We start from the raw sequence: 27707 nt of genomic DNA on the forward strand, positions 1-27707 counted from the left end.
GTATAAATAAATAAATATAACAAATACTTCGTTACTGTACTTAAGTAGAAATTTCACGTATCTGTACTTTACTTCGCTATTTAAATTTGTCAACTTTCACTTTTACTCCACTACATTTCCTAGATAAAATTAATACTTTTACTCCGCTATATTTCCACTAAGCATCTTCGTTACTCGTTACTAAAAAATAAAATCAGAAGAAATGTGTGCGACTGCAATAAGGGAGGTTTGGCGAATCACTGCTCCTATCGCTATATAATTATGGCCTACGGTTTAACCCTCTGGAGTCGATGAACGCGTATACGTGTTTTGTGGCATAATCTCCTGTTAAGGCCGAAAAGAACTTAAATTACACTTTCAGTTTCGATCGTACAGACAAGAGCAATACATCAATCGAATCTGTAAAGGGTCTACTTTTATTTGTATACACATAACAAAACACTGTGCTTTTGTAGAATAAAGAAAATAAACAGAGTGCGTTCTCTGCCATCTCGGTCTCGGTCACCACTCTTCACACACACACAAATAAAACAACCCGAATCTCAGCGAATACTTGCCTCAAATACAAGATAAATATATACATAGAAAGCTTGAAATGTCTACTTTTAAATAAACAAATTCAAGTCAAAAACAAATAATCTATTTTTATGTAATCCGTATGAAAGTAAGGAGTGGTCCGGTTTCTCCTGTTTCGCCTCATTATAGATAATGAGTTCCCGCCTCCGTCTGAGCACGCTGTTCATATGCAAATGAACTGAGGAGATTCAGGTAACCACGTACACGCCCCAAGACACAGGAATGACTCAGAACATGAAATCCGGACCTGTGTGCTTTGCAAAGCAAAGCATGGTAAGAGGCAGGACACTACTTGAAAATGCCAGGCATGTGATGTTCACTTGTGTGTTCAGCTGAAAAGGAACTGTTTCCTAGAGTGGCACAAAGATGTATAACTGTTCAATTCTGGGTACTATGTAACAGAGTAGGTTAGTGGGCTTCCTGATTGTGTCTTCTGTGTTATTACTAACTTTTAATGTGATTTTGTGTGATAGTTAAATATTCTAAATAAACTACAAACAAAAAAATACACATTTATTTTGTCCTCACATTCTTTCTTGTAACTCCTCTCTGTCACATACCTGCCTGAAAGGCTCATTATGCAGCTCATTATGTGGGCCTTTGTCTTCTCAGGTGTGAATCACATTAATATTCATGATAGTTGACACCCACTCGCATATGCCCTTTACAAACAAAAAGTGTCTTAGAAAATTTAAATCAATATATTGTTTTCTGTGAGCGAGTAAACAAGATGATTTTCACATAATTTTGAAGCAAAAAACTCTAGGCTACAAGATCCAGTTCTCAAAAGTCTTGTGAACCGATGTTCTGTATGTGTTTTATGGCCTTATTCACTCACTCACTCACTCATTTTCTACCGCTTATCCGAACTACCTCGGGTCACGGGGAGCCTGTGCCTATCTCAGGCGTCATCGGGCATCAAGGCAGGATACACCCTGTACGGAGTGCCAACCCATCGCAGGCCACACACACACACACTCTCATTCACTGACGCACTCACACACTACGGACAATTTTCCAGAGATGCCAATCAACCTACCATGCATGTCTTTGGACTGGGGGAGGAAACCGGAGTACCCGGAGGAAACCCCCGAGACACGGGGAGAACATGCAAACCCCACACACACAAGGTGGAGGCGGGAATCGAACCCCCAACCCTGGAGGTGTGAGGCGAACGTGCTAACCACTAAGCCACCATGCCCCCCTAGCCTTATTCAAGTGATTTAAAATATTTCATTTTTCACTAACCACGCATAAACATTGTTTTCTCAAAAACACAATCATGTACATGCATGCTCACATATTATTGTCCAGTTTATGCTGATTACAGTGATATTAGACTTTAGCCATTTATGTCTTTTTATAAGTAACTGAAAAAAGCACAAATGTCAGGGTATGACAAAACTTCTCCAGGCCCTAAAAATACCCTCAGACTCCAGAGGGTTAAACACCCGACCCAAGTAGTGATGTGTCGGTCGCTAGTGAGTCAACTCTTTGAACCGATTATTTTAGACGAACGATTCGCCGAATCGCCTACAGTACATGTTTGCAGGGTTTCTTTTCTTTTCTTCATTACGCACGTCCACACGCTCTAGCGTGCACACGCAGTCCGAGCTGGAAGCATTTATCTATAATGTTAATCGGCGGAAAACCGCAAAGACAGCCAACCAAAAGCAGTGAAATTTCACTATTCTTATTACCAGAGTTGATAGCACAAACAAAATATTAATGCAAACAATCCACTCAAAACTAAATAAAAATAACATTTATTGATTTGGACTTGTCTTGTGAATATTTTTTTATAATGACTGCATTCATTGGACACACTGTTCATAGAGAATGCACACATACATAAACTGATTTGATTCAAGACTGGCATCATTACATCGTGCATAACATTTTGGTGTCCACTTTTGCCATTTAATAATACCATAACTTTTGGCTTACTATGTAATCATATAATATATAATATAAAACTCTTCTTGTTTTAAATTCTCACTGATGGCTAAACCTCCTAAAGATGAAATCCTAGAACCGCCCCTGCTCTTATGCCTACCGAAAATCACTGAAATTTTACTTTTTACTTTTACTTCAAATACTTAAGTACATTAAATATCAGAAAATTACTTTTGATACTTAAGTACAGCATATATCAGATACTTTAAGACTTTTACTAGAGTAATATTCTAAAAGGTAACTTTCACTTCTGCTATCCTACCTCACAGCTCCCTGGTTTTTTGGGCTGCACTTTTTCTCTTCAGGAGGACATACCGTTTGATCAGCCTCCGCCGGACGTGTTCGTCCTCAGCCAGGTTAGCTTCGCGAGCCACCCACGCTCGCACCCCACTTTTTTCTGTAGGCTGCCAGACTGCTTTTTTTTTTTTTTTTTTTTTTTTTTTTGCCTTTTTTTCTATGGCGCTTTCTAAAGTGGCACCGGCTACTCTTATTGGACAACCTATTGCGAGCCTGCCCAGCCACGTGCGGCGCACTCATCGCCCGAGGGATTCCCATCCCTTCTGCGTTGTCTGCATGGGTCTCAAGCATGCGCAAGAAGCTATTGACCTCCCAGAGAACTGTAGCCATTGCCTGGTGCTCCCAAAAACGCTCCTGCGTTTCAGGATCAAAACGGCCACTTCCCAGTGTGTCGACTTCGAGCTGTCCGACTCGGATGGGGAAAAAGGTGACGCCGCTGCGCACCCGGGGGCCTCCCGCGGTGCGACTTCCTCTGACTGGGCCGACATGTGTCCTTCCCCGTTTGAGGATTTGCTACCAGCCGACGACCGTTTCCCCGAAGGGCCGACAGGTTCTGCTTGATTTGGGTCAACAACTGGAGAATGGGTCGCCATCGCCCGATCTCTGGGAGGAGATTGTCATGGTTAATGACCTCATTCTCCGCAATGCCCGTCAAGCTGTCCAGGCGAGCGGGTGCTCTATGGCTTTGTCGGTGGTCGGAGAACGTGCGCTGTGGCTCAATCTATCCGGTCTCCCTGATGGTGAGAAGCGTCGCATCGCAGGAGCGCCGGTTGAACCGGGTCAAGCTCTTTTTGGCCCGGCCGTTGCACTGATGCAGCAGCACTGCAATGATAAAAAGAAGGAGGATGAGGCTTTCAAAACTGTCTTCCTAGGAAGCCGGCGCAGCACCAGACACCATCTGGGCGGCCGCATAACGCTCCTGCTGAGGGACGCCATTCCCACTACACTGGCTGGACCAACAAACCCCACGGGAAACCACTGGCTCAGCAGAGCGCCCCCCCACCCCCCCAAAGGCCTGGGGTAAGATATCCTTTGCCGCAGCAACAGCTATGATGCCCCCAACCAGGCTCCTTCTGTTCCAAAACGAAAGCAGGGGTTTTCGATCCGCGTTCATGGGCGGCCAGCCCTCCGGACACCTGTTCTACTTTCCAGGTTCGCCCGTCCAAAAGGCGGAGGTTCTCTTTCGGCGAGGTCAGCCCCCCTCGCAGTGGGTCATTCTCTGTTCTGCACAGGCTTCATTGTTCCTCATGTCGTCCAGAGTGTGTTTCCCCATTTCAGTGGGGAAGTACGTGAGATTGAGTGCAGAAGCAGTGTCACCAAACACCCCCTTCACACTCCGCTCACAAATTTAATAAAGGCCACGGCCCCAGTTTTCCACAAAAAAATGAAAACAAACTCTGTTTTGGCCACTAGATGGCGCTGTTGCGCCATCAATGAATGATCCGGCCGGATCGTCTCCCGGCATTCCACCGAGTTGTGTGGGAGTGCTCGGGGGTCACGATTGGGTGATTCACACAGTCACGAGGGGTTACAGACTTCAGTTTGCCGTCCTATTCTGGATCTGAGTGTTGAACAAACATTTAAGGAAATACAACTTCAGAATGTTAACACACGGCTCTCTCATACGTTCGATAAAGCAGAGCGATTGGTTTTGCTCGATCTATCTGAGCGATGCATTTTTCCACATACAGTAAGCATCTATCCTCCACACATAAAATTCCTTCGTTTTGCCCACCAAGTTACCAATTCACGGTCCTTCCGTTCGGTCTCGCACTGAGTCCGAGGACGTTCTGTCTGTGTGCGGAGGCGAGGCTCCTAAGTCAGGATCCTGACTTACATAGACGATTGGCTTATTATAGCCGATTCGAGATAGAAAGTCTCACTACCCGTGTGCTCTCACACATTGCTGCACTCAGTTTCAGAGTCAATGTGAAAAAGAGCAATTTCACTCCCGCTCAGGTGGTCATATTCTTGGGTTTGGAGCTGAATTCTGGTACAATGAGCATGCGCCTGTCACGGAAGCGCATTTCTTCATTCATAAACTGTCTCTCGTGGTTCAGGGAAGGAGTGCGGATACAGTATCGCACATGTCTCAGATTACAGGGTCTCATGGCTTCGGCTGTCCATGTCTTGCCTCTAGGTCTTCTGAGAATGAGGGCTTTCATGAAGTGGACTTTGTCCCTTCATCTCAGCACGTTGCGCGATCTTTGCCGCTATGTCATGGTAACGCGCGCGTGCATGCCCGTGCTGCGCCACTGGAGAGCTGCGGAGTTTTACGCACATGGGACCCCTCTCTGGGCGATCATGCTGCGGAAAGTGGTAACGACAGATGCCTCCTTGACAGGGTGGGGAGCCACACAAGACGGCAGATCAGTGAGCGGTGTGTGGCCGAAGTCACTTCATTCAGCCAATATAAATTACTTGGAGCTCCTCACTGTGTTGAAAGCTCTACAGCATTTCTTGTCCCGCCTGCAGGGACATCATGTGCTGGTGCGCTGCGACAATACGACAGCTGTAGCACATCCGTCAAGGCGGCATGCGCTCCTCCAAACTTCACGCTCTGGCTCACAGGCTGTTTGTATAGAGCACATGGCATTTCCTGTCGTTACGGGCGACTCACGTCCCGAGCTTGTTGAACAGGGGAGCAGACCTTTTGTCGAGGGGGAACCCGCTCTACAGAGAGTGGTGGCTCCACCCTCAGATAGTGAGGCTGCTTTGGGAGAGGTTCGGCCAGGCAGCCGTCGATCTCTTCGCCTCGCGCGAAAACGCCCACTGTCCTATGTTCTTCTCGCTTCGGGACGAGGACACCCCCTTCGGCGTGGACGCTCTGGCTCATCCATGGCCCAGCGTGCTGCTCTACGCTTTCCCTACGCTCTGCCTGATATCCCCAACCCTGGCCAGTGTCGCTGTGCAGGGTTTGTCTCTGATCCTCATAGCCCCCAGGTGGATCATGGCACCTTGGCTAGCGGAGATAATTCCTCTTCTATATGCGGAGCCTTGGCCCCTCCCGTTGTGCACAGGCCTAACCCTGCCTTCATGCCTAAATGCTTTCCAGCTTTCACTGTTGGTGTGATTGAGCTCTCTGCTTTTCACCCTCCTCCTTTTTCCTCTGCGGAGGACCAGAGGTTGAATGCTTTGTGCCCTGTGTGTGCCCTATGGGCGTACATGGACAGGACAAACTCTTTTCGAAGGAGCGACCAGCTCTTCATCTCTTGGGCCCCGCCGAACACGGGGAATCCTATCTCTAAGCAACGCCTCTCTTGCTGGCTTGTAGAAGCCATCTCCTTAGCGTATGAATCTAGGGGCGTGCAGCTGCCAGGTGGCCTTAGAGCTCACTCCACTAGAGGCTTGGCTGCTTCTTGGGCTCTGTTTGGGGGAGTTCCCTTGCAGGACATTTGTGCCGCTGCGAGCTGGTCCTCTTCACACACCTTTGTTAGGCACAACCGGCTTGATGTTACTCGTACCATGGTGGCTCATGCGATCTTAAGTGTGCGCTCTTCGTAGCCACATGCTAATAGGCCCGCACTCCTTTCAACCCTGTCTGCCTGGCCTGGTTATGCATGTTTCAAGCATATAGTCTCCCCCTCTCCTGACACCCAGGTTGGTCCATTCTCATGTTTATAAACATGTTCTTTTTCCTTCAGGCAGCCCGCTTGGTGGACATCAGCGGGGTTCTAACATGCGTGTTACCACATGTCGTGTTTTTCTTTTTCTTCATGGCTGGGTTTTTTGCCCCGCGCAGTATGTTATGTCTGCTGCTTTGTGACGTGCCGAGCACCACCTTTTTGGCCGTCCTCTGGCTTATAGGGCCTCGCTGTGAGTGTATTGGGCAACCGGGGAGTCTAAATCTATGTCTGTATCTATATCTATGTCTATATCTCCCATAGGTGGATCTCAAACACGAGATGATGACAGAGAACAATAGGTTACTTTCGTAACCCCGGTTCTCTGAAACATCGAGTGGAGAGATCCACCAAGTTTGTGCCACTTGCTGCACGAGAAGCGAATATGCTCACTGAGGAAAGGTAGGTGCATTATGCAGGTGCATTATGCACTTGGGTAAGGGGCATTAACTTACCTTCCATTGGGCACACGCTCCTGTCTGTCAAGCCAGACTTCATGCAATTGGATGCTTCTGCAGTGGTCAGGTACGGATGCCCTTCCCATAGGTGGATCTCTCCACTCAATGTTTCAGAGAACCGGGGTTACGAAAATAACCTATTGTTATTTCTAGTACTAGTAACACTGGTTACTGTATAACCACTAGTCAAATGCATCCTGAATACAAAACACAGAGGAGTGCTATTTGCACTAATTTCTGGGAGCCTCAAGGGGATTGAAGTAAAGGTTTTTGGCATCAATAGCATGCTCTTTTCATATGTAAGGAACTGTTTGATTTAAAATAAGAAATTGTATACACTGTAAAAAAAAATTATATTTTGTTATAAACTACTGGCAGCTGTGGTTGCCAGAACTTTACTGTAAATTATATGGAGACAATATTACACACTTTACCGAATCTTTTATTACAACTGTAATACGATAAAGAAGAAGAAGAAAAATAAATAAATTACTACATACATTTAAAATTTAAAATGAATTTAAAAATATTGATTTACAAATTTAAAATACTGTATACCTCTAAAATCTATCCCTAATGAGCAAGCCGGCGGTGACGGTGGCAAGGAAAAACTCCTTGAGATGATATAAGGAAGAAACCTTGAGAGGGACCAGGCTCAGAAGGGAACACATTCTCATTAGGGTGACATTGGACAGTAAATAATGTAAATGTAAATAATGTCATTTCTACAACAGTTTATAATAGTTAAACTGAGAGCTTATGAGGAACTTATGGGTCAGTGCAAACTCTGAGTTCACTATGGACCCAACACTAATTATTTCCTGCCAAAGTTTTCAAATAACAATTACAATTACAATCTCTCTCAGACATAAACACAATACAATTGTATATTATATTATGGTATCTTATTGAAAGTACAAATGTACAAAGGTATGGTAAACAATATGGTACATTACATAAGTCGGTTGGCATAGATTTTACTTTAAATAAATAAAGAATAACTAAGTGAATAAGGCCTATTGTAAACCAAGTCCCTAAAATATCATTGTCTTCAAGATCTAATACCCTGTCCAATAAACTCACAAATAAGTAATGAAATCTTGAAAAAACTGTATGGATCGTATCCATATGATGGATAATAAATACAATGTGGAATGAATAAACATTATGTATCAGGGCTTACTTGCCCTGGTTGAACAAGAGTAATGACTCCAGACTTGTGTGGAGACATTCAGCTTGAGGAGTCACATGTTGTCCACTGTCCCTAGGAAGCCTGAGGGTTGGGACATCATAATTCCAAGTTGGGACACGGTGCAAAACGTAAATAAAAGCAGAATACCCTGACTTGCAAATCCTTTTTGGCATATATTTAATTGAATACACCACATAAGACAAGATATTTAATGTCCAAACTGTTACACTTTATTGTTTTTTCCAAATATTCACTCATTCTGAATTTGATTCCTGCTACATGTTCCAAAAGAGTTGGGACTGGGCAACAAAAGACTGGGAAAGTTGAGCAATAGCAAATAGTCCAAGAGTTTTAGAACAACATTTCTCAGTGTAAAATTGCAAGGAATTTAGATATTTCATCATCTACAGTCTATAATATCATAAAAAGATTCAGAGAATCAGAAATGTTTCCACATAAACCAACGTAAACCAACACTGAATGCCCATTAGCCTCATTAAAAACATGTGGCCTCAGGAACACTTTGGAAAACCATTGTCGGTTAACACAGTTTGTTGCAACATCTACCATGTAAAGTGAAAGCCATACATTAACAACACCCAGAAATGCTGCTGGCTCCTCTGGCCCTGATCCCATCTGAGATGGACTGATGCAAAGTGGCTGATCCTGTGGTCTGTTGAGTCCACATTTCAAAGTGTTTTTGGAAATCATCGATGTTGTGTCCCGGTTGTTGTCAGCACAAAGTTCAAAAGCCAGCATCTGTTATGGTATGGGGTGTTTGTTGCAAACTTGCACATTTGTGAAGGCACCATTAATGCTGAAAAGTACCTACAAGTTTTGGAGCAAAATATGCTGCCATTCAAGTCTTTTTCAGGGCTGTCCCAGCTTATTTCATCAAGACAATGCCAAGCCACATTCTGCACATGGCACAAGTGTGCCTGCATAGTAAAAAAGTGTGGGTACTAAACTGGCCTGCCTGAATGGGAAAGAATTTCACACACAAAAGTGCTGTTAGGAAAGGTTGATTTAACACAGTGGTAAAATTACACCTGTCCCATGGTAAATAAATTAATATTTATAGATGAATTCAACAAAAACAATAAAGTTTATCAGTTTGAACATTAAATATCTTGTCTTTGTGTTGTATTCAATTAAATATGGGTAAAAAAAGTATTTTCAAGTGAATGTATTCTGTTTTTATTTACATTTTACCCAATGTCCCAACTTCCTTGGAATTGGGATTTGTACTACTGCTTACCTCTAATTAGCCTTGAGACTGGTTCTAGGGTCATTGGGTCCAGACTTGTCTGAAGACAGGTGGGACAGGGTCTCATTCAGACCTGGTACAATGTTCCAGAAACTGGAACTAAGAGCAGGTGGGGTCATTGCAACTTCTTGAAGAATCACAAATTGTCAATCTGCTGTTTTGTTTACCGACATAATCCTCTCTGCAGTGGGGTCGAAAAAGTAAGGGGTAAAAAATTACAACAGCAAAGCTGTTGAGATAAAGTATAAGGACCTCCATTTTAAGATATCATTTTGGGACATCTGCTGTTTTGTACAACATAGACATGTGGGTTAAAAAAATCCTAGCTGTGATTGTGATATCTCTTAATAGTATTAGATTAGTTGAACAAGTGTCCAAAATGTAGCATGTATAACAAGGTCCAAAAGTCCTTGTGCAGAACATCCCCCCAATGATAAGGTACTCTGACTATTCACGGCTGACGTGAGGAGAACTTAATGCAGAATCAACCCATGGAAGGCTGCTGGACAAGACAACACATTTCTCAACACATGCACATTTCTGGCAGGTTGCTCAGGGAATGTGTAGAACAGCTAGCGGATGTCTTCACTGACATCTTCAACATTTCCCTGTGCAGCACTGTTGTTCCTACATGCCTAAAGACAGCCACCATTGTCCCCGTGCCAAAGAAGTCTGCAGTGTCCTGCCTTAATGATTACCGTCCCGTCGCACTCACACCATTGTAATAAAGTGCTTCAAGAAGCTCATCATGAGGCACATCAAGACCGAGTTACCACCCTCACTGGACCCCCTGCAGTTTGCGTATTGTCCAAACCGATCCACGGAGGTTGCCATTGCCACTGCCCTTCATTTAGCCCTCACCCACCTGGACAAACAAGGCACTTATGTACGAATGCTTTTCATAGACTTTAGTTCAGCATTCAACATAATCATCCCTTAGCACCTGATTGAATATCTGAGCCTGCTGGGACTGAACACCTTTCTCTGCAACTGGATCCTGGACTTACTGACTGGGAGACCTCAGTCAGTCCGGATTGGGAACAGAATCTCCAGCACCACCACACTGAGCATTGGAGCATCAGACTTGATTATTGGTGGTTAACAGTAAGGCTACAGTGACATTTCAGTTTTACAGTCCCATCATTTAACATGCTAGATTAAAATGTTAAGATAACTCGTACCTTAACCAAGCAAATGTAAACATTATAACACTAAAAAATCCCAAGCAAAAGTAAAGAGTTGTGCGACAATATATTTCTCCTCCCTCATACTAAATCAGCAAGTACTCTGCAGTCATTTTAAAATGAGCATAAAAGCTATTGGTTGAGCACTTACCAAAGACACATGAGTAGACAAAATAAGCCACTCTGTATGGTAGGCTGAAACATTCATATTTTTGGTTGCAAATACAGTGTGTTGCAAAAGTATTCCCTCTGTTTTTGGCATTACAACCTGGAATTAAGTTGATTTTTTTTGGGGTGTACGTATCATAAGGTTTACATGACACTTTTTTGAAGGCGCAAAATATTTTTATTGTGAAACAAACAATAATTAAGACAAACATCAAAAACCTGGAGGGTTGATAAATATTCACCCCAAAAGATAATACTTTTATAGATGTAGAGCCACCTAAAGGTGAACGTTTTTCCTTGAAGAATGGGCAAAAATCCCAGTGCCTAGATCAGGGGTCGGCAACCCATGGATCTGGAGCCGCAAGTGGCTCTTTCATTCCTCTGCTGCGGCTCCCTGTAGATTTGGAAAATAAATATTGAATTTAAATTTATTTTATTTTAGTTAGTTAGTTTTTTAAAAAATGAAATTCTAAGATTATGATGCTCTTGTAACATTAAAATAATGTTACTTGCTTATGAAATTATTCTATTCTACCATTAATTTTAACAAATCTTAGGACAATAAAAATGAAAGTAGCATGCTGTTTATTGATTTATGTATTTCAGTGATATATTATTTTGGATTTTGTAGTCTTTTACTGTTTGCTATTAATGTATTGTTTAAATGATATTTCACATTCTACACTGCAAAAAATGGATTGCTTAAAGTACAAGTAGCAACAGCAACAACATTTTTGTTGAATTAATACTTTAATGGTCAATGAGCTTGTGTTTTAAATCATGAGCAGATCATTTCTTTCTCCACATTTTGACCTTTCCTTCACTTTGTGAGAAGTTTATTTTCACTCTTTTTCTCAGCTTCAAAAATGTTTGCTCCCATAACTAAGTGGTCTTCATGTCAGTTTGTCAGGTCTTTTTAACAACAAATGCAGTCTTCATGGTCTGAAACCAAGAGTAACATAGAGTTTAAATAATTGTTTAGCCAATCAGTCCAGTACAGCACTCTTGTGCACCAAGACTCTTCTATGAGTCATATATTTCAATATTTTTATTTAGAAAGTAGAAATCACTTTGAAAATCGGTAGGATTCAATATAATTTTCCAATCACTAACACATCTAGATTTTAATATCCAGCAACAGGAAAAAGCTGAAATTTTCTCATAGTCACCTTTTGATCCCAAATCCTGAGGACTGTTTATTATAAAACAGCTCACTCACTCATTCACATTAATCCCTTTTCAATATTAGGCTGATGGTGGATTTGGAACCTATATTGGGAATACACCTTGAATGGGACACCATTCCATCACAGAGCATCATGCACACAGACATTCATACACTTATTTGCATCTAGGGACAGTTTATCTTGTCCAGTTTGCCATTTGAGTGGTGAAACCAGAAAGTCCAGAGGTAACCCACACAAACCTTAGAGAACATGTGAAACTGCACAATCAGTCAACTGATGCCAGTATTGGTAGCCCTAAACTAGAATTAATGGTCATTATAGTCACTTATCCACACTCTAAGCCATTGGTCACTAACAGGCGGACCGCGGTCCAGGTCCGGACCCAGAAGCTGTCCAATCCGTACCCGGACCTACAGCCAAAACAAAAGGTTATGATGTAAAACTTGACGGGGCGCTTCTATTTTAACTGGAGCAGCTTTTGCAATCTTTATGGTAGTGGTAGTGGAAACGCACAGACCAATCAAGTCTGTGCATTCCTGAAGTAAACACTGCGACTCAACAGTGCAAGACAGATGAGAGAGAATTAGAGTCAAGTTACACATGAAAGAAAGATGGCGATACATGTAGAAAACAAAGGGAGAGAAACAGACGAGTGAGACAGAGAAAGGGAGAAAACAGACGAGTGAGATGGAGAAAGGGAGAGAAACAGACGAGTGAGACGGAGAAAGGGAGAGAAACAGACGAGTGAGACGGAGAAAGGGAGAAAACAGATGAGTGAGATGGAGAAAGGGAGAGAAACAGACGAGTGAGACGGAGAAAGGGAGAGAAAAAGACGAGTGAGACGGAGAAAGGGAGAATAAAGAACAAATGACGCTGCTCATACTTCCCACTTCACACTAAACCAGTGTGTCTCATACAATATGTTCAGAAACCGTGGCACTTATTAAAAGTGTCAATGTGAAATGCCATTATGAGAAAAAACATAAAGGTTTTGAACAAACATATCCACTCAAATCTGAAGACAGCTGAGACAGCTTTCCCAGGTCTGAGGAAAGTAGCCCTATACATCTTGACCATGTTTGGCTCTACATACAACTGCGAGGCAGCTTTCTCTACAATGAGCATAACTAAATATGGTTCCAGGCTCACTATTGAGCACCTCCACATGTGTATGAGAATGGCCCTGACTCCATTCAAATCCTGGTTTTAAAATCCTGCCAAGCCAAGCTAGAACTCAGTTCTTTCTCTATAAAAAAGAGATATAAAACGGAAAGTTAAGCACTTTATTTGAACCATTTTCACTCTCACTCACTCACTCACTAACTCATTTTCTAATGCTTATCCGATAAACAATTTTCACATTTTATTTATTTTCTCTTATTTTGAAATGTAGCGGTACTTTTATTGATTTAATGAGAGAACATTATACATATCTACAATCATACATGTGTTCAGTTCTATGTTACGTGACAATAAATATTGTCAAAAAGTTTTTGAACTGTACTGAATGTATTTGATTTGACAGTCAGGTATTAATTGCTTGCAGATGTTGATACAACTACTAGGCTACTTAAATATATATCACACTAACTAGTTAGACATTATGATCTTCCAGACCTTTGCTTCATGAAATTTTCTCTTACTGGACCTCTTTGAATACCTCTGCTCTAAGCCCATACAGGTTGATTCAACTTAAAAAAATGTATGGAAACTCGTTGCCTTAAAAGGTTCATTTTGTCTTGTTGAACAAACAAGACATTTTACATTTAATTTTAATTGTATTGAACTTTAATTGTATTGAAAAGTGTTAGTTATTTGCACTAACATAATGTTACAACTTACTAAGTTTACTAACAACTTACTTGCTTTAGTAGACCAAACTAGTTTTGTTGTATAATTTACTCTACACTATACACTAAACAACAAAAATGCAACTATGGTATTTATTTAAATGTACAAATTATTTAAATTCAATTCACTTTTCACACTTTTCACACAATTCACAAGTATGCATTACATACTTGACAGACTTGAAGAATAGGCCCAGTATTTATTCTTATAACTGAACTCTGAACTCTGAACAGGCACAGAATGTTGTCTTATATTTTTTTAATATAATGCATAAACATTTCCAAAACTCTGAACAGGCATAATATGTATACTGGTATTGTGTTACTATGCCAGATGTAAACATTTGCCAGACTCTTAACATGTACAGTGTACATAAAATTGAGACAGTGGGACAGTGCTAAAACTTTGCCATTCAGCTCCTTCTTTCCTGCTGAATTTTAAATGCTGAATAAAATGGAATGTCTTTGTCATGCACTTGGTCAAGATAGTCAAGATGCAGAGTCAACCCAAACACCAGACACATGGCCTGAGGCAGGGATGCTGTGCCACATCTTCACTTTGTTTGCTTAGGATTCCAACTGGAACATGTTGGTATGAATCCTTATCAGCAGAAGCCTAGACATGAAAATAGAGTTTGTTAAAACATTAAATTTTAGCTCTCTAATATTCTTTTAGATTGTGCACTGTCCTTTCACTGTGTTCCTACCCAGATTTGGATCTTGCAAAGATTCTTGCACCTGAATGTTGTGTGCATGAAATGTTGAAATGTACCATTACGTACCTCTAGGTGTCAAGTCAAGTCAAGTCAAGAAGCATTTATTGTCATTTCAACAATATATAGCTCTTGCAGTACACAGTGGAATGAGACAACATTTCTCCAGGACCATGGTGCTACATAAAACAAAGACAGAGCTAAGGACTTAGTAAGTAGTCACATAAAGTGCAACTGTGCAACCTGGTGAAGACAGTGCAGGACAAGACAGACAAGACAGTGCAGGAAAAAAGACAGTGCAAACAAAAAATTACAAGACAATACACAAAATAGTGTTTAGTGTTGACCTGTCTAGAAGGTTAGCCACTTTAAAACCATTAATGTATAGGCCCAAAGCAATTTTGAATTCATTACAATTAAGAACATTTTCTCTAAAATTTGAGCCATCTCTACCTAGTCTAATATTCATATGGATTTTGTTCTTGCCATGACATTGCCTTATCCATAATATCCTTGTTCTTAAACAGTTTTTGTAATCTGTAGTAGATGGACATATGCTACAGTTTTCATTCATTTCTTAACTACATACTCTATGAGCATTACAAGAGGAAACATATGATGTTTTTCTTTTGCTGGTTGACAGACTAAAAGATTTTCCCACAAAATTTTGAAAATATGTTGTTTTCTGCCACCGCCTCAACAACCTCTTGCACAATGGACTCATCTGTATTTCCTAAGTGTTTTTGAAGAACAGACTTTACATTTTTTTTGTGAAAGTGGCTTGGAGAACTGAACAATTTTGCAAAGCTGTTGAATTAACTCTTCAACAGAGGTTTCTGGTATATGAAGGATTGTTTGCATTTTTAAAAATTGAGCTGCTAAATTATGCTCCAAATGCTGTGATAAATCTTGACATTCCAACTCACTGGGTTCTGCACTAACATCATCCTGGTCTAATTCTTCTAAAATCATCTCCTGCTGAGTGTCAATAATGGTGTAATCATTTTCATATTCATTATTCCCCATTCTTTCGATCAACTCTGGCTTAAAAATGGTCTCATTGTGATTTCTGTGAGGCTTAAATTTGTTGGCACTGAAAGTAGAATAAACACTGCTTTTAAATCTACAGCCTTGACATTGAATGCTTTGGTGGTCTTTGAGATGTCTACACTGAAGGTGGGCAAAAATTAAGCGAAACTTAATTTGAAACTGTCTCCCAGATTGTTGTTGCTGAGTTATTGTATGCAAACATGATAAATTTACTTTAAGGCTATTGAAAGTCTTAAAAGTACATAAGCACTCTTGATTCATACATGGAAAAGGCTGGCTTCTTGTATAACTCCCGTATTTAAGCCTGTAATGCTTCAACAGCTGCACCCTCTTCTCCCAAGCAAATAGGCAGTACTTACATTTTCACATTTCCATTTTCATGTATTTTCTTGTAACCTGCAAAGTATAAAAGTTTGCGTTATATTAATTTAAAGTTAACCACAGGGCAAACACATATACGAACATTAAATCACTAAGTTACAGTAAAGTTATAAGGCATGACATGGTCGTGTTAAAATATATTCAGTGACTAACTAGCTTAGCTAACACCATGTGGATGAGTATGAGGCTGCCTTTTTCAAGATCTTACTTGGGATATTATCTATCATGTTTATGTGTTACAGTTTTTTAAAATATAAACAGGTTTGTGTAATTCATTACTCACAAAAGAAATTTGAAAACTTCTGAAATGTCGATAAAGTTATGCTGCATATACATAAAGCCATTTAATGAACAAATCTGATTAATTAACTTGTATCTGTAATGGTCAAAAATTTTTATTTTTATTTTTTTTATTAAAACGATTCCACCAAATTGTTACTATACAGGTGATGAAAGTCAGTGTAATCGAATTCTAAAAGTCTGCAACAGAGTGTCAGTTTGTTGCCATTGACAATGGACTAAAATGAGCTTAGTTAGGTTAATTCAAAATAAAACAGTCAGTATAATTAAACAACGTACGCAAATCCTGGATTTAACACAAAAAAGTAAGTACTAAAGCAAATGTGTTCTAATTTATGTTTATTGAACCTATTTAATTTAAGTTAAAACAACTTCAGTGCAACAGTGCACTTCATCACTTATCAGGTAATTTTATGAAGGTGGACCTTTACAAAGGTGCAACAATTGAACTGAAATTAAATTATTCAACACCCTAACTTGATTTGTTTTTTATTTAAAATGTACATTTATGTGATTTAGCAGATGCCCTAATTCAAAACAATGTACAATTAGCTTTTTATACAACTGTACAGTAAGGGTAAGGGCCTTGCTCAAAAATCCATCAGTGTCAGCTTGGTGATCCTAATTATATTTGAGTAGCAATAACTTAAATCTCATGACCTATGTTTATTTAAATCTTAGATTGATTTCTTCAATGTTCAGTTACTGCTTTGTAATAATGTAATCTATATAAGTAAATAAGACATTTAAACACATTTTAGTAGCGGTTACTTATAACCGTTTGCAATTTCCACTATCAATTATCTCACAACTGATTTGAAGTAAAGTTTCTTCAAATCAGTTACTTGTGGAGTCTGGTAGGTGTAAGAAAAAAGCCTTTATATTTTCCTATATATTTGAATATGTTTAGATTTTTTTTTTAGTGCAAATTTAAAAATAATATTTTTTTTTGTTGCAAATTACAGGTGAGTGTTCTAACTACATTGGAGCGCCGCTTTAACCTGCAGAGTGCTGATGTGGGTGTGATTGCCAGCAGCTTTGAGATTGGGAATCTGGCACTCATCCTGTTCGTCAGCTACTTTGGTGCTAGGGCTCATCGGCCACGTCTGATCGGCTGTGGTGGAATTATCATGGCATTGGGTGCACTGCTGTCTGCACTGCCTGAATTCCTCACTAACCAATATGAGTACAAAAACACTGAATTGTGGAGGAAGGAGCCAGGAAGGGACATGTGCTCTAATGTGACAAGAAGAAATATGGAGGATGATGGCATATGCAGCAACAAATCTAATACAAACATGATGTACCTGCTGCTTATTGGTGCCCAAATGCTACTGGGAATTGGGGCAACACCTGTACAGCCTCTGGGAGTATCTTATATAGATGACCATGTGAGAAAAAAAGACTCTTCCTTGTATATTGGTGAGTCCTTTTTCATTTGCACCTTGAAATGGGAAAATTTTGCTTCAATTAAATTATTTTTTGGCACATAAAACAAAATGTTAACTGTAAAAAAAAATGAAGAAAAAGCATTAATAGTTACAAAAGCAAATCTCAGATAACTGAATGTTTTGACTCAGAGGTAAAATTGTTAATACCCTGCATTTTAACTACATATAAAATTAAACTTTAAATTTAACTTAAACATAAAACTATAATTTGTGTTTTTCTTTGAGGTTGTCACTTGTTATTGATACCATGAGAAAAGGAAACAGATGCTGCATTCAAATACATTTACATTTACAGCATTTGGCAGACACCCTTATTCAGAGCAACGTACAAAAGTGCATTGAAGACTTTATCAATGAATACAATAACCATTATACATTATTATGCTTATTTTGGTCTAGACTCAATCACAAACATTAAAGGGTTTTAAATCAAACCTGATTAATAACCTCCTAATGTTTGTAATGAATTCCTCTATTTTGTCTGTCAGTTTAGTACTGTCAGTAATGATTTTCCTTTAAGCAAAGTCCATGTGTCTCTGATCCTTGTTCTACTGTATAGCTAACTTCCATTTTGGAGAAAAAGTTGTGTAAGTACTAAGACATTGACTGTAAAATCATAATTTTTAATTGTCTCCTGTTCTATGTATGTTCACTCACCATCCACCTTAACTGGATCATTTATACACCAGCACTAATGGATTTAACAATCATGTTGCAGCAGCACAATGCACAAAATCATACAGATACATTGAGCTTTAGTTTGGTTGCAAGAGTTTTGGTTATGTTTATATCAAATATCATAAAGTATTATTTTAATCATGTGGTGCTTGTCTGTGCCAGCTATTTGAAATACAAGAAGTACTGAATGGGTAGTTCTTTTGGAAGTACCTTGGAGTTAATAGATAATAAAAAGTTCAGAGGAAAATTGGTTCAAGCCAGATTGGTTTAAGCTGCCAGGAAGGAATTTTTTATGTCCATGATGAACAAAAGAAAAGCATCTTAGCATGCACAAAACCTTAAGGTGGATGGGATAAAAGAGCAGAAGACCACATTGGGTTCAGTCTTATCAGCCACGTAGAGGAATCTGAGGCTATCATAGGCACAGATTTACCCAAACTGGACAGTTGAAGATAAGAAAAAAACACCTGGTCTTCTCTGGTTTCTCTCATCATTTGCATTTACATTCACAGCAACTGGCCCTAACACCATGACCCTTATCCAGATCGACGTACAAAAGTGCTTTCAAATGTCTATCATTGAATACATTCAATCTGGTTCACTACTGTAGGTTACAGACTTAAGATACTGTAGCATGAGACTAGTAGTCAGTGGTTAAGGACCAAATTGTTTTCTGTCTTTGAAGTCAACCCAGTAACAAACCAAGCCTTCTAGGATAAAGCCATATTGTCATCTGAACAGAATTAAAGTCATATAGGAGAACATTGTTGTACTGAGCAATGGCACAAATCTGACTGTTCAACCTAATACCCAAGCTGCTGGCCAGTCATGTGTTTGTGGCTGCTTGAATGGGCCAAATTGTTCACACATCACTACTGGCCTTGCTCTAATAATGTGGCATTTTATGTGCTTATTCTTCAAAATGTGTTCTTAAAAGAGAATACAAAACTGAGTCTTAAACAAGTTGTGCAATCTAGAATCTTATAAAATAATGTCCTTTAAAATTGTATGATTTTCTCCAGTTTGTCCCTTTCTAATTGACCTAATCTAATTTTCTATCGTATTCCTTGGAAAGCCACAGATAGAAATGTTTTTAACACTATAAATCTATTATAGGACTAAGTAGAAGCACACATCCAGTCCATGGTTTTCTGTATATGTGTTACTGCTTTATGAGAAGGCCACTGTCAGCATGGATCCATGATTACACATGTTGTAAACTTTTTCCAGAGAAGACCAGGAGACTTGGATATCCTTGTGCAGTAGTCTTTATTGTAGATACGCGATGAAACGAGTCTGCAAGTCAGAGCATACTGGCACGGGCGCTGCAGTCATCAAGTCTGACTTAAAGTTGTAATACATTGTAAATATACACATTTTAGGGGGCAGTCCCATCAGATAGAGACAAAACACTCGGGTGACAATCAAAGCATGAAAGGATGTAACAGCCCCACACCAGATCCTGGAATTTCACCCACCCTTAATCCCATTAACATAACAGTCTTTCTCAGACCCCTTCATTATCATAGAAATGAGTTCACCTCTAATGCTTGGCATTCCTTCTTGACTCAGACCTTGAAACCCATTGCCACCTTAAACAATGGGACAAATGAATGAATAACACAATGACTTAAAATTATTTTCCCACAATTCCCCCTTTGAGAGTTCTAATAACTCTCACAATAGATTGAAGTCAATAATAATAAATAAATTAAAGTCATGCTCAGTTTTCTATTTACAAAAAAAAAAATATATATATATATATATCTGGCCTGAGTGCTTTAACATAGAGCCAGTATTCTTGCAACTTTGAGATGCAGGCAAAGGAAAACTTTTAAAGGGTAATAGTTCTTTGTTGTTTTCTGGAGTCCAAAGCTTCTGCAGTGCACATTGTAGCTTGATATATGATGTCCCTTTTGTCATCAGGTAAATGAAGACAGTAAGAATAGATGTTGTCTGCCAGTCCTGAGCAGTTGTTCTGCAGATGTCTTCAGATGTCAGTGTTTTGGTGCTTCTGCTGCCTTGGTTGTCGCAGTGCTTTTCAGTCCTTGTATCTGTAACACAAACATAAGAAGGCGAGCGAGAGAGAAGCAGGAGAGCAATATTTCCATACTACAGTTTATATTCAGGATCTATGTGATCGTATAGTTTTTAGTTTCAAAATCTCTGTGATCGTATAGTTTTTTAGTTTACTTTCCCTAATCTGCAGTGTTATGACACCTAAGGACCAGTTAGGTAGGGATAAGCTAATAAAAGGGGAATTCTATAAGGAAGTCTTCACCACCGGGTTGACCCCCGAAGGCCTACTGCCTTCGGTTCCTCCCTGGGCTCCTTACTGGTCTGTGTGTCCTAGTCTATCCCTGCAGGTGATAGATCTACTTAACAGTGTGAGACATGAGTCCTGAGACTTTTTCCTTGAAATAGTAGCATTCTGGCAACTTCCTTTTCCTGTAAAATACATCCTGTTTGCTCTCTGTACTTGACCTCATGCTTGTGGTCTATATGGACAATGAAGATTCCACTCCATTTTAAGCATTCGGGCAACTTCTTTCAATGATTTCAAAATCTACAACTACCGAGACATCAGTTTTTCCCTTACACAGGTTCATTGAGATTTAATCTACCTGTAAGTGTTAAAAAGGCCCTGGTGGGGCTGGGGTATGTGCTGCTGATGGGATGTTATTCTGTTGGCATACAACCGTGTTTGTCTGGCTCTGTGGCTATACCTCTAAAAGCCGGATTCCAGGATTCCACCAGTGATTTGACAAAGGTTGAATCATTGCTGCTGGACTAATGTGACCTAAGTTAAGTAACTGCTGAGCCAAATATGGCAGAAGTGATTCTGGTGCCATATATTTTCCCCCTTTGGTCCAGCAGCCTGTAAAATCAACCATGGCTCCCTTATATAACCATTTCCATGCTTCATACATTGGAACATCTTTGTAGAAGTCTGTTAGAGAGTCTGGAGGCATAATGACACCGGTTGTTGTCATTCTAGTACCCACTTGCACTGTACTGTACGAACAGGCTTTTTTAGCAGCTACGTCTGCAAGAGCTTTACCCTGTGATTCTGCAGTGTTAGGTTTAGAATCTGGGAGATGACTAGAAGCTACTACATCAGATACAGAGGTCATTGCTTTTCCTGCTCTATTATTCCCTCCAATGACTTGAGCTGAACCATCAACAAACAATTCAAAATCAGCATTATTTAGCAGAGTCTCTGCAATAGCATTTGAAGATGAGTGTGTAAGCATAACACAGTCATTAGTCATTTCTTCATCCTCTAAAGGAACATCAGTCATTGCAGACCTCACACAAGAGGATGGGTTAGTGACAAAACCAAGTTGAGGGCTGTGAGAGTAGTTAACCAATTTCCCCAACAGGAGGAGGTGATTTTAGCTTGATTCTTTGATGTGGATACTGAATTTGGGCACCTGACTTTTACTGTTTGGCCTAAAACTGCATTTGTACAGGCCTGAACAAACTGTCCTAGGGTTTCACTAGAAAGAGGATGAACTACCGCTGGGTTATAAGCAGGCTGGGTGGGTGAGGGGTTATGTTGTAAATTTCTTCTGCTTTCTTGCTGCTTTTTCCTACAGTCTTTTACCCAGTGCCCTGATTTTCCAAAATAGTTACATGTTCCCTCTCTCTTAGGGAATCCGGGTTCTTGCCTAGTCTCTGCATAGGAATTATTTAGCGATGCTGTGGCTGTTCTGACTTTTATCTTAACATCAGAATCCCTTTCCCAGATGGCTAACCTGTCCAAGTTGCTTTTCAGTGTTTGAATAGACCAAGTAAGGTCTAAGAAAGGCAAAGCATTCCTGTACTCTGATGAAAGGCCATCAAACCATGCCCTGACTAATGGTCCCTTATCATCTAATACATCATCTGGACTGTTAGCTATTCCACTGTATGCAACAGCTGATTGACAAAATCTTTCAGTGTATTCACTTACAGTTTCTTCCTTTTTTTGCACACAACTAGTGACTCTGGCCCAGTCAATCTTTGGCCCAATAATATCCTTCAGTATCCTAAGGACTCCTTCTCGAAACTCATCTTTGCTATCATGTTTGAACTCCGAACTATTCACAGCACTTTCAAAGCAATTAAATTCTGACTCTGTTAACACCTGAGACATAAGTTGAGTGACCTCCGCTAGAGACATGTCATAGAGACGCAATTTTTTTGATAATGCTCTCCTAAATTCAGAAAAGTTAGCACGTGCTGATGGCAAACTTTGAGAAAGTCTCTCTATTGCTTCAGGCCCTAAAGCTTTAATGACAGTTTGCACTTGTAATGTTGGAGATGGGCCAGTAATATTTTCTACCTCCTCTATTCTACTCTGAACCCTTTTTCGTGCTCCACACACAAGGGCATTGACCGGCTGATCAGTAAGGTAACTAAAGGACACATTGTCTCCCTCTTGGTTAAACAAAGACTCCAAGTCAGGATATACATTTTCTGACGGCGTTGACTTTTTTACACAATTTTTTCCTGAAGCCTTGCTGTGCCCTAACTTCTTAGTGATGGAAGATACTCGAGCACGTAATTCTTTGTTTTGCTCTTCTAGCTCTGCAATACGTTGGGCATGCTCATGTGCTGAGGAAACACAAAATTCCATGTGGCAACAGATAATTCCTTTGAATGACGTTTTTCTTTCTGATACAAGCACCTAGCACCTTTTTGCACTCTTCAATAGACCACACTTTGTCTGGATGAATGCCATATTTCTTTACCAAATTTTGTTTGACTGAATCTGTCACTATAGCATTCATTTGCTCTGCCAACATTGATTTGAACTCTCCACTAGTCCACAAAGGGGTAGCTAATCCACCTTTTTCAGTAGTGGGGATCAGTCTTGCATTCTTTTTAAACATTTTGATTGCTATGGGATTTCTCTTTTTAGACAATCTACTGTTAGTTTCTCTAAAGTAGGGAATAAGCCATAACTGTTTCTAATTTCTAGAGGATAACACACAATTCTTCCCTGATATACAGGGGATAAACCAAAACTCTTCCCCGATAAACAGAGGGTGACTCAAATTTCTTCCCTGATGAACAGAGGATACACCAAAATTCTTCCCTGATCAACAGAGGATAACTCAATTTTTTTCCCTGGTAAACAGAGGATAAACCATTCTTCCCTGATCAACAGAGGATAAACCACAAAATCTTCCCTGGTAAACAGAGGATAAACCAAAATTTTTCCCTGATCAACAGAGGATAAACCAAAATTCTTCCCTGATCAACAGAGGATAAACCAAAATTCTTCCCTGCCTGAACAGAGGATAACCCAATATTCGTCCCTGCCTAAACAGAGGATAGCCTAAAATTCGTCCCTGCCTGAACAGAGGATAACCCAATATCCGTCCCTGCCTAAACAGAGGATAGCCTAAAATTCGCCCCTGCCTACACAGAGGATAAACCAAACTTGTAGTTAACCAAACCCTGCAGCTGTTTGTTAACTCTTCCCTGACAAAGCAGAGGATAACCACATGTATACTGGTCTGTAGGTTCTTTGGATAGAGTGACACTCACCAAATCAAAGTTGAGTTGGAAAAAATCTGAGGATTCTGGAGCTTGAAGTTTTGAAGAAGTTTAGTGAGATGAGAAGCTCTATCCGGGTCACGGCACCATCTGTGTAAACTTTTTCCAGAGAAGACCAGGAGACTTGGATATCCTTGTGCAGTAGTCTTTATTGTAGATACACGATGAAACGAGTCTGCAAGTCAGAGCGTACTGGCACAGGCGCTGCAGTCATCAAGTCTGACTTAAAGTTGTAATACATTGTAAATATACACATTTTAGGGGGCAGTCCCATCAGATAGAGACAAATAACTCAGGTGACAATCAAAGCATGAAAGGATGTAACAGCCCCCACACCAGATCCTGGAATTTTACCCTTAATCCCATTAACATAACAGTCTTTCTCAGACCTTGAATCAAATGACCACCTTAAACAATGGGACAAATGGCACAAAGAGACAGATGATATCCTGAATGAATGACAGATGATGAACCTTTCCTTTCATATTAATGAGAACCACAAGTCTAATGAAAAGTTTGAATCTAACTAGCATTGTAACTTGATTTGGCTTCTACATGATCCACAAAATATGCTAGAACTAAAAGAAAATAAAACAATGACTTAAAATTATTTTCCCACACACAGTAAGGTTGGAATGCTAACCAGTGAGCTGTAAAGTGGGGAGACTGTCAGCATACACATACTAAACACTCCTTTAAAACCCACAGCACAGCCAGCACAGTGAACTTTGAGCATTTTCTCCATTTTGCTTCTTTACTATAAATCTCCCAGCAGTCACTGTACTATGCCAAGGTTTATCAGAAGTATTTAGATCTTGGCAGTTGAGCTACAAATAACCAGCAATTCCTGAGTATGTTAAGCAATGGCAAGTTTAAAACACATAGCTATGAAGTTTAATGTTGTCCATGTAAATGAGAAGACTATATTCAGATTAAAAGAGCTGCATTTCCCATATTTTATTTTATATTAGGTGGATAAGAGCCAAGGTGAACTCTCTCTAATGCACTGTATTTTCTGAGCCCCTTCACTTTTAAATTTTTTTTATGTTGCATCCTGTTTATAAGGTTTATATGATTTAATAGGATTTTATTCACATTATCTTGTTGATTAAATACCTGCAGTTTTACTTACAGTTTACTTACAGATTTGTGCTTATACAGCCACAAGAGGATGCATTCATTGATCGGCAAACTTATTCCATTCAGGTATATGCGGGCTATTTAGAGTAATTGTCTGAAAAATCTTAAGGATTATACATTGCACAGTACAGACTGTAACAATTCCCTTGGTTGGGTCAGACCAAAGAGATGGGAGCAGCTTAAATGAAACTTTATGTTTAACTGATTTGTGAGCTTCACTTTTTTAGGGGTATGTGTGCATACATACACACATTGCAATTGATATTAAAAGATTAAAAATATAATAAACTGGTATAGCAGACTTGCCATTGACTTCTTTTCCAAGACACATAGTCATAAAGTTGCTTGTTATTACCACACAGCATGTAGTATAAGTGAAATGGTCAGTCTTTTAAAGGCATCCAGCATACTAATAAAACTAATGCATGTAAATACAATGGTCAGGCACTCCTTCTTTATTATGTTATACTGGCTCTCAAGCAGTGCAAGACAGACAATACACCACATCACACCACAAGACAGATATATAAAAGTTGCGCTGTGTGGTTCTGAGTGCAAAAAAGGATGATTTTTTGAAAGTGTTTGCCCCTTCCTGGTTTTGTATTTTTTTTGTTTCAGAACTTCAACAAATATAAATATTAGTCAAAAGATAACACAAGTAATCACAACCTGCAGTTTTTAAATGAAGGCCCTTTGTGAAAAAGTGCTTGCCCCTAAACCTAGAAAACTAGTTCAGCCACCGTTAGCAGCAAGAACTGTAATCAAGCATTTGCAGTAACTTGCAATGAGTCTGTTATAGTGCTGTGAAGGAATTTTGGTCCACTCATCTTTGCAGAATTGTTGTAATTCAGCCACATTGGAGGGTTTTCAAGCATGCACCACCTTTTTAAGGTCATGCCACAGCATCTCAATAGGATTCAGGTCAGGACTTTGACTAGGCCACTCCAAAGTCTTCATTTTGTTTTTCTTCAGTCATTCAGAGGTGGACTTGCTGGTGTGTTTTGGATCTTAACAGATTGAGGTCACGAACAGATTATTGGTCTGATGTTCTTTTTCTGAAATGCAGGTTTGGATTTTGTTTTCCCTTAATAATAAAAAACCTTCATTTAAAAACTGCATATTGTGTTCACTTGGGTTATCTTTGGCCAATATTTAAATTTGTTTGATGATCTGAAACATTAAAGTGTGAAAAACGTGCAAAAGAATTTAAAATCAAAAGGGGCAAACACTTTTTCACACCACTGTATAACAGTTGCAATATATAGCAGCATTTAAATGTGATGTGCAAAAACATCTTGTAGCAGCATTAAAAATATGTTTCAGACTGAATTCTTGCTGCTGGTGTTGAGGGACCAGGTGAGGTTCAAATTTCAAATTAAAATTCTTTTAACAATTCCCATTGTCTCAAAGCAGCATTAAAGAAGTATAGAAACAGAAGAAAGAAAAAAAGTAAAGAAATAAATATATATAAAATAAGAAGATCTACAAATGAAAATAAAAATACATAAATGAATACATACAATTAAAGTTATAGTTTATTTAAATGTAGTAATTTAAAATTTCAAATACTAAAATCTATCCCTGTTCCTAATGAGCAAGCCGGAGGCGACGGTGGCAAGGAAAAATTCCTGAGATGATATGAGGAAGAAACCTTGAGGCTCACAAGGGAACCCATACTCATTTGGGTGACATTGGACAGTACAGAATGTAAATGTAAATAATGTCCTTTCTACAACAGTTTATAATAGTGCAACCGAGAGCTCCTGAGTAACTAATGGGTCAGCACAAACTCTCACTACAGACCTAACACTAATTTCTTCCTGTCAAAGTCTTTAAATGATTGCTGATAAAGACTAGACCATACAGCTGACTGACACAGCATTGGTTCAAAGAAGGCATGCTCCATCCACAACAATCCCTTGAGTCACTGGCTGACCATGCATATAAATCCCTTATAGAGTGCACACCCTTCAACAAGACTCCAACAAGGGGTAGAACGTCTGGTTTGACAAAGTAGCTCCAAAAGAAGAGCCGATCAGATTGGGTACTTGGAACACTGGGAGCTCGGGAGTGGCATATATAGCTAGGGAGAGGGATGCAGGGGTGGGGGGTGGGGTGATTGTTAGGTATGAATGTAATCAGGTGATGGGAGATGTAAATTATGTGCCACGTGCTGACAGGGACTCCGGCAAGAACAGCTATGACAGCATAACTAGAAGTTTAGAGCCAGAAGGTGCCCCACCACTCCACAGTCCCCAAACCTGAGCGACTTGCTAGGGTGGTAAGCCTCCAGCATCCAGACATCCCAGTTCATCAAACACACTATGCCCATGATCCCAACAGATCTGCTCCTTTACCTAAGAAAAGCTATTCATTAAAAGCTAGACTAAACAAATGTGTTTTTAGCCTGGACTTTAACACTGAGACTGTGTCCCAAAGACTGAGTCCCAAACACTAATTGGAAGTCTATTCCATAACTGCGGGGCTCTGTAAGAAAAAGAAAGCTCTGCCCCCTGCTGTAGCCTTTAACCAAATAGCCTGCACTTTTTGATTAAAGAAGGTATGACATCATAAAAAAACGAAAGATCTCTCAGGTACTGTGGCACGAGACCATGTTACTAACCTATAAAGCACTTGCTTTATACATTAGTAATAGTATTTTATAATCAATGGAAAACTTGACTGGGAA

At 39.8% G+C, this 27707-nt stretch overlaps 1 protein-coding gene across 2 annotated transcripts in view; it reads left to right on the plus strand.

Moving 5' to 3' along the window:
* slco3a1a (solute carrier organic anion transporter family member 3A1a) overlaps nucleotides 1–27707 on the plus strand; it is a 78434-nt gene that overhangs the window by 17640 nt on the left and 33087 nt on the right. The window contains exons 2-3 of one of the 2 annotated variants that reach the window (XM_060877732.1): nucleotides 2802–2888; nucleotides 17168–17624. In XM_060877732.1, coding sequence (XP_060733715.1) covers nucleotides 2802–2888; nucleotides 17168–17624 — 544 coding nt within the window. The remainder of the gene's footprint in view (nucleotides 1–2801; nucleotides 2889–17167; nucleotides 17625–27707) is intronic. The other variant, XM_060877733.1, reaches the window with a different exon arrangement.

Source organism: Tachysurus vachellii, chromosome 9, assembly GCF_030014155.1.
Source record: "Tachysurus vachellii isolate PV-2020 chromosome 9, HZAU_Pvac_v1, whole genome shotgun sequence".
NCBI lineage: Eukaryota > Metazoa > Chordata > Actinopteri > Siluriformes > Bagridae > Tachysurus > Tachysurus vachellii.